Source organism: Phycodurus eques, chromosome 14 (genome assembly GCF_024500275.1).
Source record: "Phycodurus eques isolate BA_2022a chromosome 14, UOR_Pequ_1.1, whole genome shotgun sequence".
Classification (NCBI taxonomy): Eukaryota; Metazoa; Chordata; class Actinopteri; order Syngnathiformes; family Syngnathidae; genus Phycodurus; species Phycodurus eques.
The window spans coordinates 21040018-21052837 of NC_084538.1; the positions used below are offsets into that span (position 1 = coordinate 21040018).

At 40.6% G+C, this 12820-nt stretch overlaps 1 protein-coding gene across 6 annotated transcripts in view; it reads left to right on the forward strand.

Annotated features, from left to right (window-relative positions):
* Positions 1 to 12613, forward strand: part of sntg2 (syntrophin, gamma 2) — a 99035-nt gene extending 86422 nt beyond the window's left edge. For 5 of the 6 annotated variants that reach the window (XM_061695385.1, XM_061695386.1, XM_061695380.1 and 2 more), the window contains 3 exons: positions 10381 to 10473; positions 11328 to 11438; positions 11576 to 12613. In XM_061695385.1, coding sequence (XP_061551369.1) covers positions 10381 to 10473; positions 11328 to 11438; positions 11576 to 11704 — 333 coding nt within the window. In that variant the 3' untranslated portion in view covers positions 11705 to 12613. The other variant, XM_061695384.1, reaches the window with a different exon arrangement.
* The last annotated feature ends 207 nt before the right edge of the window (positions 12614 to 12820 follow it).

Sequence of the window (12820 nt, forward strand, 5' to 3'; positions counted from 1 at the left end):
ATACCTGTATGGTCTTGAATAATGTCCCTATTTGTGCTTGGTGTTTTATTCACGGCAGCGTGCTGTGACAAGTAGTTACTGTATCACGTCAATTTACAGCCAACTGGTTGTGGGTTTTAATCTCAGCTCAAACCTTTTTGTGTAGAGTTCAAATCTTCTACCTGCATTCAGGAATTTTTATTCTGGTTTCCCACAGTCAACAAACATGCATAGTAGGTCAGATGAAGACTGCAGAACAGGGGTGTCAAACTCATTGTAGTTCAGGGCCCACATACAGCCTAACTTAATGTCAAAGTGGGCAAACCACTAAAATCATACCATACATAAAGCGGCACTAAACAGGCCCAAAAAATGGCGTGTAAATTTGACACACCACAGAGAAGAGTAATGTTAACAAGTCTGCCAAATGTGAATGAATAAAAAAAAAATTCTCAGTGCAGGATATAAAATCAGGCTTCAAAACTAATAAGGGCCCCCTCTCAGCTCGCAGATGCTGTGGCCGTGCAAAATAGAGGTGCAAAAAGGAATCAAACATAGTGAGGGGGTAATAGCTTATACGGTGTAAAAATCACGTTAGAAGGCTCAACTTTAAAATTGAATGCTTATTGTGGACCATAATCATAAATAGCACACAAGTCAGCTTTCCTGCCCTGCGATTGGCTGGCGACTGCTTCAGGGTGTACCCCGCCTCCCGCCCGAAGATAGCTGGGATAGGCTCAAGCAGCCCGCGACCCTAGTGAGGATAAGCGGTAAAGAAAATGGATGGATGGAAGTCAGCTTACCAGCAGGACGGTAGGAGAAAGGCCAGGTAGACAGTCGGCACTGCCCCATTCACTAGTATCAGGTTACCCACGAACCCATGTTGTCACTGGTGAAAGTTTACAAAACTATCCGTCGTAAAATGCGCACTACACAGTCGGATGGTGGTGTTGATGTTCAGCTCGCCATCTGCGCCTGTCTTCAAAAAGTCAATCCATCGCGTTTTAATTTACTAGTATCAAGTTACCCACAAAGCCTTGTTGTCTCTGATGAAAGTTTACAAACGTAAAATCCGCACAGCATAGTCGGGTGGTGGTGTTGATGTTTAACTCTCCATTTGCATGTTTCTTCAAAAAGTCAATCCATCGCTTAAAATTCACAAAAGTCAGGTGGTGGTGTTGATGTTCTGCTCGCCATCTGCGTGTGTCTTCAAAAAGTCCATCCTTTGCTTTTTTATTTCCTCATTTTTTGGGAGCTTAAAAAACGTCACCGAGCTGTTCTGTAAAATGAGGGATCCAACAAAAATGAATTTTCCGGGTGTAGCCATTGTTAGCTTGCTAACTGCACGCTGGAGTAGAAAGTGGGCCTTGTTATGGAAGCTAAGCACAGCTAACACACAACTGAGCAGCATAGCCAAACGATGTCACTTTGTCCTTATACAGTGGTGGAAGGAAATCGCGGTAGAAAGTAGGCTCCCCAGCCCCATGACATCACGGGACCGTGTTTTAGCCCCACCCATAAAATCAGGATGATTCAATCGGTGAAAAGATGCTTAACCTATATCTCAACAATTCAGCACTATATTGTTATACGTCTTTGCGTTTGTTTTCAGCACATACCTGTATCTTCAAACATATTTAATGTATTGTGAAACTTTCCTTTCCTTTCGGCTTGTCCCTTTAGGGATCGCCACAGCGCGTCATCCTTTTCCATGTAAGCCTATCTCCTGCATCCTCCTCTCGAACACCAACTGCCGTCATGTCTTCCCTCACGACATCTATCAACCTTCTCTTTGGTCTTCCTCTAGCCCTCTGGACGTGTCCAAACCATTGAAGTCTGCTCTCTCTAACTTTGTCTCCATAACATTGAACCTTGGCTGTCCCTCTGATGAGCTCATTTCTAATTTTATCCAACCTAGTCACTCCGAGAGCGAACCTCAACATCTTCATTTCCGCCACCTCCAGCTCTGCTTCCTGTTGTCTCTTCAGTGCCACTGTCTCTAATCCGTACATCATGGCTGGCTTCACCACTGTTTTATAGACTTTGCCCAGATGAATGAAGTGTGAGTTACTTTACTGTTACTGCATTTAATCCAGACACTATGCTGAAGTAGGATATTACATTAATTAAACATTTCCATGTTCATCAACTAGTGTAGCGTATATTGGTTGATAGGAAAATGTAATTAATTTGGAAAAAGATACGAAGGAAGGTAAACGCCTGTGTTCACTTCCGAGTTAGTCCGATTTACGCTTTAATTATTAAAATCAAACTAATTTGTCTTGTAAAGGGGGACCACGTCACTTTTTATATGTATAGAATTTAGGGAATATGACGAGAAACCTTTTTATCAGTCTCGTAATCTGAAGGTTGCTACATTTTATAAAATACGAGACGACAGAGGCTTACTTAAACTCAGAACACATAAAACTAAGAGTGGAATTCTGGGTATATTTAATGACATCTACAAGGGATCGAGAGGGAAACACACAAAGGGGTCTAACTAAAGAAAGAAAATAACACTAATAATGGTAAAAATAAGGAAAATAGGCGTACAAAAAGGGAAATAGCAACATCGTGTGTTGGACTAAAGCGAGACAGACAGAGGACAAAGTTCGGATTTTGTGTGAAGCAAGTAATTTCCCCAAAATTATTAGGCACTAATATTGTACAGTCTGGAAAAACACTGGTGTGTGACTCACGAACGTAGACCGGTTGGTAGGTGGGGTGGCCTCTCTTAGTTGTCTCAGGAAGCACGGAGGCAGGTTTGGTCGAATGAGAAAAAGGATGCAGAATAATGAAACAAAACCAAAAGACGCGGAAGAAGAAAAATTGTTGTTCGTCACTCCTCGGTGGGAGAATATCACCGTCTCTCTCCCTGCCTGCTTTCCGGACACTAATTGTTGAAGCTTTGTAGGTGGAATTCTTTCCCATTCTTGCTTGATGTACAGCTTCAACTGTTCAATAGTCCAGGTTGTCGTATTTTACGCTTCATAATGCGCCACACACTTTCAAATGGGAGACAGGTCAGGACTGCAGGCAGGCCAGTCTAGTAACCGCACTCTTTTACTACGAAGCCACGCTGTTGTAACACGTGCAGAATGTGGTTTGGTATTGTCTTGCTGAAATAAGCAGGGGTGTCCATGACAAAGACGTTGCTTGGATGGCAGCATATGTTTCTGCAAAACCTGTGTGTACCTTTCAGCATTAACGGTGCCTTCATAGATGTGTAAGTTACCCATGCCATTGGCACTAACACAGCCCCACACCATCACAGATTCTGGCTTTTGAACTTTGCGTCCATAACAGTCCGGATGGTTCTTTTCCTTTGGCCCGGAGGACATAACGTCCACAATTTGGACGACCACAGAACACTTTTCCTCTTTGCGTCAGTCCATCTTAGATGAGCTCGGGCCCAGAGAAGCCGGCGGCGTTTCTGGATGTTGTTGATAAATGGCTTTTGCTTTGCATAATAGAGTTTCAAGTTGCACTTGCGGGTGTAACGCCGAACTGATGATATTATGGACCATAGATGATGAAATCCCTAAATTCCTTGCAATTGTACGTTGAGGAACATTGTCCTTAAACTGTTCGACTATTTTCTCACGCATTTGTTCACAAAGAGGTTACCCTCGCCCCATCTTTGCTTGTGAATGACTGAGCAATTCAAGGAAGCTCCTTTTCTACCCAATCATGGCACCCACCTGTTCCCAATTAGCCTGTTCACCTGTGGGATGTTCCAAGCAGGTGTTTGATGAGCATTCCTCAATTTTCTCAGTCTTTTTTGCCACATGTCCCAGCTTTTGTGGAACGTGTTGCAGCCATAAAAGTCTAAGTTAATCATTATTTGCTAAAAACAATAAGGTTTATCAGTTTGAACATTAAATATCTTGTCTTAGTAGTGCATTCAATTAAATATAGGTTGAACATGATTTGCCAATCATTGTATTCTGTTTTTATTTATGTTTAACACAAAATCCCAACTTCATTGGAATCGGGGTTGTATTTGCTTTGCTTGTCTTTTGTGATTTCATAACATGCTGTCATAGCGTGTCTGTGTTTTATCAACATGAGTCATGAACGCATTTGAATTCATGTTTATTCAAAAAAAATATACATAACTAGAATACAGAAACCCCTCGATTTACAACGTACAGTAGTTGCCTTCCTATGGCACCGACGTGACACATTTGTTTTTACTAACTCTCCCTAAACTATGTGCTGAAGTATTATATAAAACTACTTACTGTAATTATGCCTAATTAAAAATAAATGCCTTTAGTACTGCATTCAACATTAATATAAACCAATCAAATGAAACACAATTTTAAAAATGACTTGTTGCATTTAAACCACTTGAGGTTGAACATGATTTGCAAATCATTGTATTCTGTTTTTATGTATGTTTAACACAACGTCCCAACTTCACTGGAATCGGGGTTGTACACTCCTGAAGCAATTATTCAGATCACTTTAGTACAGTACGATATCACATGATTTAAACATGACAGGGGAATGAAGTGTGAGTTACGTTACTGCTGCAGCATATAATCCATTCACTTTACAAGATATTACAATATTTAATAATTTTTCATGTTCATCAACTAACTAGGGTTGGGGCTTTTTTACAGTTTAAGCATATTTCTATACAATTTACTGCATATGCATGACTACTGCTAGATTAAAACCATTCTTTTTTACGACAGTATGATCTTACAATATTTAAACAAACAGATGAAGTTCATAGTCCCATCGCTTTCAACTCAAATCAATATATTTACATTATACAGTCAGTGTCTCTGAATTACTCTTACATGATACATTATATTGTAATAGAATGATTACTTTAAAAGTATTTCTGTACTTTTTCTAGAGTCACATTTTGACTTTAGTGACATTCGATCATGTTTCTTCAGACTAATTAATTACTACAGTGGGATAATATCATCAAAATATTGTATACTAATAATGTGATAATGTGCTATTCTTCTCAGGATGTACCCATCACCTACCCCCGTTTTCCTGCTCTGGTCACGTGACAGGGCAATAAACACGACGTCATAGGGAAACGCCCGTTGTCGCTGGGTTATCTTTATGATTCATTGCTCCATTTGTGTCGGGACATGACTGGTGCATTGCTTCAACGTTACAGATAAAACCTAAAAGCATCCTGGTTTTGGCTGGACCTCGACGTATCTATGCATCTTGAGTCGGCTTCTCAGCAGAACCCGTTGGTCTGCTCCGTCTCCCTCACGCGTGGCCTAAAGCGTTTGCGGACCTGCCCCATCTCTTCCCATAGTCCTTTGCGGGATGCGACAGCAGAAAAGCACCGGATCTGCATTACGTGAATCTCCACCGCCGTTGAGAAGTGGACCTCACGCGAGAGTACACACAAATAACAACTCACGTCAGGATGGCCGGGTGAATTGCTTTCACCTACTCACCATAGCAAAGCAGTGGGATGAGGATACAGTTCCCATATATCTCCTCTAAATGTCCTTTGACGTATATGATAATTAAGCCAACAATAATTACAAGCTCAACTCAAACCCTAGTGGACTTGAACTTCACAAACCAAATAAACCAGATGGTAAAATAAAAAAAATTAGATCAACAGGACTCAGGACGACAACAGATGACGTCACTTCCGACAACAGATGACATCACTCTTTCGACCACAAAGGGTGATGTCAGTTCCAGCCTTCATTTTGACAGAAGGTGGATAGTATACTTTTTTCCAGTCCGAGCAGTTCACGATCAATATTTTTCTCGTAACATGACAAAAACATAGAAACTTTAAATAAAATATTGTCACAAACGGATGAGACTGGACCCAAGAGCAGGCGGAGGCTGAGAGGTTGTGATGAACAGTTTATTGGAAAAAACGGAAATGTAGATGGTCCTTGAGGTGCGCTGGGGGGTTGTTGAGGCAGAGAATGCGTGGCAGGACAAGCGATGAGGACAAGCGGCTGGCTTGGTGGCGTGGGTGCAGGAATTCACTTGGCGAGGAACTCGGAGTGAACACTGAGGACAAGGAGAGACACGTAGGTCAGAAAGGAGATGAGGAATACATAGCTTACTAGGAGAGCCACTTGAAGAAGCTGCAATATTTAGGCGAGGATTTCCGGGTTCAGGCAGGCTTAAAAGCAGGTGGTAACGAGGGCAGATTGGTGACAGGTGCCTGGCCGTGGAAGGTGGTGGAAAGAGAGAGGGAAGGGGAGAGAGAGAGAGAGAGAGAGAGGGTGAGAGAGTGTGAAGTGCCACCCAGGCTCCAACAGTAGCACTGCAGGTCAGCTCATGACAAATATATCGTACTCACCAGAGATGCTGTTTTACAGAAAAATTCCACCCCCTTTTTCTTCTGCTTATGCCTGTAAACTAGCTGTGGAGCTCATAGTGTAGTGCTCTAAAAGTGCAGAATAAATCCTTTACTAGGTCAAAACAAGACAACCACCAACGACGTTGGTCGACCTATCCTCTAAATGTCCACCTTTTCTTAAAAAAAATCCGTCTTAAAACATTTTTGTTTAAAAAAAAAAGTTTAAAGTAGGTCACCAAGTGTATTTCTCCTCCTGTCACATATCTGCCAGTCTGGGCATCTTTTGGCAAAATGCCAACATCACTCGAGTCCTTCTAGGTAACCCTGTTTATTGAATCTGGAATCTGATTGGTTGAAAGAATAAAACAGCCATTACCATTGTGTGTATACGGCATAGGCCAGCATTCACAGCATTGAAGGCCCTGGGCAGATTAAATTAACGTGGCAACACATAGAGGGTGGAATCTAATTGGACCCAAAAAAATAAATTAATCCACACACGACTGAAAGCTGGACCCAAGACAAATGTTATGAAATGAAGACAAAAGACTGCTGCAAATGAATACACATTATTATATATATTAACATTAATACGTATAAAACGTATATCCCTCCATCCATTTTCTACATCGCTTATCCTCATTTGGGTCGCGGATATGCTGGAGCCTAACACAGCTAACTGGGATATATTATATGTGTTATTATATATTTGTATTATTTTATATATATTATAAGACATTATAAAAATAATCAGTAAAGTAATGAAGTTGTAAATGTAGGTCAGTGCCTTTGATAATGTTTAGGCCAGCAGAGAGAAGGCCCTCACTGCACACCAGTGGGAGTTTTTGCCCAAAAATATGATTTTGGACTGCGATTGGTTTTCTGTCCATTTTGTACCTCGCCTCTCACCTCAAGTCAGCTTGGATAAAACCCTTTTTACCCATGACCCAAATGAGGACAAGTGGTAAAGAAGATGGATTTGATTATGGCATACTAACTGCTCATTTTGATATTTTGCCAACGTTGTAGACCACTATATCACTACAATACTGTCTGGTGAAAAAGGAATTCCCACAACCTAATACTCGCTGCAGGATTTGATAAACAGCATAAGGTCGACTAGCACAAACTCAACCCGTTTTACTGTGAGGCTGATTTCAAGCATCTTAAATTGCTGCTTAAGGGCTCACAATTTTGTCTGACAATCTGTCACAGTCATGGAATGGGAGTTCTCAGCCAGTAGATGTCAGTGCAACGGTTAATTTCAGCCTAATAAACTACTCTTGAAAGCCTAGAGCAGGATGTATTCAGCAGCTTATAACCCATCCCAAATTACTTATACACACACACACAGAGAGAGAAATGTGTTAGCATGTCCTTCTCGTCCCGATACGTACGTCAGAATTTGCTAAAGAGATTTTCAATAACAAATATTTTATGTTAATTCGCACTGAAGAATCCTTTCCAAATAGTGAAGTGGTCATGCTCACCATGGTCACCGTGAGTCTAACTTGGGGTGACAGCATGAACCTCAAGGCTGCCATGCCTTTCCTATCCCTTTCACAGCTGAAAGCTCCTTCAGAAATGGGACCTGTGACTTGTCCTTTGTCATATTCACTGCACTCTAACAGTGAAGAAATAACTAGGGATATGTGACACGAATGTAAAATCTGTATTTTCTGGCTTTTCCAAATGAGTGCATGAAGAACAGTGCAAGTCTTGTGGCACAATCTTCTGACAACTAAAAATCAAGAAAGATTACACATTAGTACTTTAAAAACGAATGTTTTTGGGGAATGGTTGTTTGTGGTATGTTTTTGGCAGAAAAATCAATTAGGACTGTCACGTTAGGTGGGGTGCTCGTTGTGGTGGAGTGCAGGCAAGGAAGGCAGACGTTTAGGGGAATCTCAAATAAGGCAAAAACAAAGGTGCGTGGTAGCAGGATCAAAAAAAACAACTGACACACAAAGTGACAATAGAAGACATGGTGTGAATTAGACATAGTGCACTCTATGTACGACAATGGTCAGAGAACTGAACAACTGAATTAAAAACAAAACTAAATACAAACAGATTGACAAATAAACAGATGGAGAGCTGATCGGCTGATATACAAGAGCAGCAGAGATGGGCAAAATTAAAGCTAAATCAAAACGTGGCAAACTGAAATGACCTGGACTTATGTAATGTCGAAACCAAAAAAAACAAAAAACAAAAGAGACACTACAGATCATTCCGAGGACTTCCAAATGGATTTCCTTATAATACAGTAAGACAGTATTCTTTTACATATGCATGCCGTTATAGTATCTTAAATCGTGTTCCATCACTGCATTTATTTTCAAGGTCCAGTTTTATTGAGCTTTGGTACTTTTTGTACTGACTCATCCATATGAAAGGAAGTCATTATACTTGCTGGTCAGATCATATCTTTGATGTGTCTAAAAAAGTGACAGATAAAAGTTCGTGAATAAAGGCATCATGTCAAAGCAATCCGGCCACCACCTTCTGCCTTCGCCAGACACTTAAACATGTGTCTTTTACAAAGAGAGCCTGAGTTCTGCTACTTTAATTTTCCTCATTGCTTATCAGTGTGCAACATGTTTCTGGTTTCTCAGTCAATTATTTGAAGTGCTCCAATTTGAAGGAGTCTTGTTTTTTTATGTCACCATGAAAAGAAAACAAACAAACAGTGGTGCATTGACTTGCAGACCTTTTTCTGAAGAATTGCTCACTATCTGCAAAACCAGTAGATGTTGTGAAGTTCGCTGCCAACAGCTTGCAAGTCAACGCAAAAGAATCGGTGGCACGACAGCGTTTATCTTGAAAAACTCATGAAGGTCGGGTCCCTCGTAAGTCGGGAAAATGTTTTCAATGATTCACATTTGTCACCATTGCAGCATAGAGACATGCACAACTCATTTAGTGCATATGTATTGTAGCGGACATGCTCCCCGCAACCTGAGGTGTCACAGTGACTCACCCACAGCTTGATAAACTATTCTTCCCTGCAGCCCTGCTGCTCTAGACAACCACCAGAAGATGCCTACTGGACCCTAAATTAATGAGCAGGTCCCCTCGAAATCATTTAAAGAGTCCTTTTCTTCGTTTGAACTGAAATCAGCCAAAAGGTGGGATCCTCTCTTCGGCAAACCAAGCTGGGAGTGGAAGGGTTTTCCAGAATTTTGGAAAGCGAGTGAAGAACAACTTTCCCTTTTTCCGCCCGTTTTTGTTTTATTTTTGTGCATCTTTTTCGTCAACCAAAACCTACCTCCTCGCGTCCCGAGACGACTGAGACAGACCAACCCACCGTCCAGCCGATCTACGTTTGTGAGTAGACACTGCAATTGTCCCCAGGATGTACAAGATTAGTGCCTATTAATTTGGGGGAAATTCCTAGTTTCACACAAAATCCCGATGTTGCTCTCTCTCGCTCGGACTCAACGTATGAAACACTCACATTCACATTTTTAGCCCAGCAGCACACGATGTCCTATTTCCCTTTTCACACGCCTATTTTCCTCTCCTTTCACCCAGTATTTGTGTTATTTTTCTTCCTGTAGTTAGCCTCTTTTTGTTTCCCTGTAGATCTCTCGTAGCTTTCCTTAAATATAAATATCTATAAAATTCCACTCTTGGTTGTGCTTTGTGTGTGTTTTGAGTTCTCTCCTTGCTTGGCGAGTTTTCTCCGGGTGCTCTAGTTTCCTCCCACATTCCAAAAAGATGAATTTTAGGTTCATTGAAGATTAAATTGTCTTTCAGTGTTAATGTGCGTGTGAATTCTTGTTTATCTGTGTTTGTCTATATCTGCTCTGTGATTGACGTTGGTGTCCAGTCCAGCGTGTGCTCCGTCTCCCCTGAAGTCAGCTTGGATAGGCTTCAGCACACTTGCAACCCTGATGAGGATATCTGGTCTAGAAAATGGATGGATGGATATTACTAAATGATCAAATCTTGTCTTTTTTTCCAGAGCAACATTATGACCTGCGTTGGTAGTGTCGTGCAAAGACTGTCTGGCCTCGATTCATGATCTCTGTTCTTTCTGTATGACTTCTAAATACAGATGTATTCTTTCCCATCAGACAAAAAGCTACATGTGCAGCAACCATGGGAATACGCTGTGCTTCACCATAGATTTTGATTCCGGCTTTACATGTTTGGATGGATCCTCCAATGTAAGTCATGACTGATTTGATGATATGCTGGTCCTGTAATTCCTCATCACGTATGGTATTAACAGTGGAACCTTGTCCGTTCTGTGACATGATATACTCAGATGTCAAAACAAATATTCCTACAGGAAATAATAGACCTTGATTTAATGGTATTTAGTTTAAGTTGATTTACGTGGCAAACTGTTTTAATTAAACATTTATTAACTGTACAGGAAATGTTGTAAGTAACATTTTAACATCCTCAACAGCAATACAAGTGCCAAAATAAATAAATAATTGAAAAGGGCACACTTAGGCCTGCCACACACTCCGTTACACATATTTCCCATGACTATTGGTCGGTTTCCAATATCTATGAAGTGAAGTGTTCAGATTTTGAGGTTCCACTGTATGCCCTGTGTTGTCACATTTGGATTCATTCTCATGTACTAAATCCTCTTTGGCAGCAATATGAGATGTCAAATATATTTTTTTGTGATTAGCAATGTTAGATTTCATTTTTATCAGGATCATATGTCAAATAACTGTTGCATTTTCATGTGGAAAATGCTGAAAAGTTTGGGAAACACTGTTCCAACATAATTAAATGAAATAACACCCCGAGAGTAACAGTACTGTAGTTATCACCGTTAACTGACGATAGTTTTGAATGTCAAGTCTTTGTGTTCAGTTTGCCATTTTCAGAATACTGATTCATTTACAGCGTTCACTTCCAAAGTGGCAATGCTCCATCTGTTTACAGTTGCACACACAATTGTTAGTCCTTGACCACACAATTCTCTCCAGAGTATTTCAGAGTGGTACTCATTGCAATCCATGCGCTGGGTTTTGTTAATCCTGCTGTTCTCTTGTAGATGCTACTATGGCGATATAAATTCTCTCAACTTAAAGGCTCTTCTGATGATGGAAAAACCAGGGTCAAACTTCTTTTCAAGAATGCTGAAAGCAAGCAAATAGACATGAAGGTATTAACATGATTTCCATGCAGAAAGGTGCATGGAATTCTTTCTGTAAAAAAAAGTGTTGGTATACTGCAGCTCAACATTGGATGTTTTTTTTATTTACGAACTGTTATGTGTCTCTGTCCTTGACCTTTTTCCAGGAACTAGAGTTTGCTAATCTAACTGCGGTCCTGCACTGTATACACTCTTTTATTGCTGCCAAAGTGGCCTCCGTGGACCCTCTCTTTACATGCAATCAATGCATGGGTGGAAATTACATGAACATATAAAAGGACATGGCTGAATCATGGTACTTTGTAGACAATGTCAGTGCATATACTGTAAGTACATCACTCCTAATTGCTATTTTATTTCTACACACTGGGAAAAGAAGATGCAGGTTTCAAAACATTTTATTTTGTTCACCATTGTGTGCGTCTGTCCCTTTATTTATTTGTGTATGTTATGGACACAAATCTGACTGGAGCCACAACCATAATGCCATATAATGAGTAATTGAAAAAAAAAAAGAAAACTCGCCGATGAGAAAATGTTCTTTATTGGCTGTGTTTAAGTTTGGATGTTGCTTTGTTTTTGTATCAAATAAAGCCATTGGATTTGAGTATGTTCACACTTACTGGAATGTGAAATTTCACATGCAACCTGATCTAATGACCCACTTTTGACAATCGTATTCCAACCCAATGAAAACGTGTCTTGCCCAAGGACACTTCGACATGCGGACAGTCGTAGCAGGGATTCAAACCTGTTCTACCTACTGAGCCAAAGCCACCCTAAAGTAACCTCATTGTTATCGCAAGACAAGTCCAGATCTGTGTGACAGATCACCAAGGACTCCACTAAAAGAGGTTTGATGAAGATCTGATATTGTATTTCAAAATAAAATATTTTTAATGAGATATCGCAACACCGGTCCAGTTCTGGGGGACACTACACCACCCCAGGTCTCTAAACAAAAGAGGTCCCATCCAAATCTGACGCATTTCAAAATCAAAGTCCCCTGAAATTGAAATTGGTATTACCACTGTCATTACCACGGATTTCAAAAATTCATTAAAAACAAATCTGAGTTATTGCAACACCAGTCCAGTTCTGGGGGACACTACACCTCCCCAGGTCTCCAATAAAAGAGGTTTGATCAATATTTAAAAAAAAAAAAAAAATAGAAAAGCGTCTTTCTTATAACTATTTAAAATATACGGTTTTCCTTACAGTTACTGATGGTGCCGTGGTTCATTCACCTGACTTCAATGCAGCCAGCGTGGGTTTGGTTCCCACTCAGTGATGGTCTCTACAGCATATGTGCCGTGCGACTGACCGCCGACCAGCTCAGGGTTTTTTTCTCTCTTTTGCCCGAACTCTGGGGGTAGGCTCCAACACCCCGC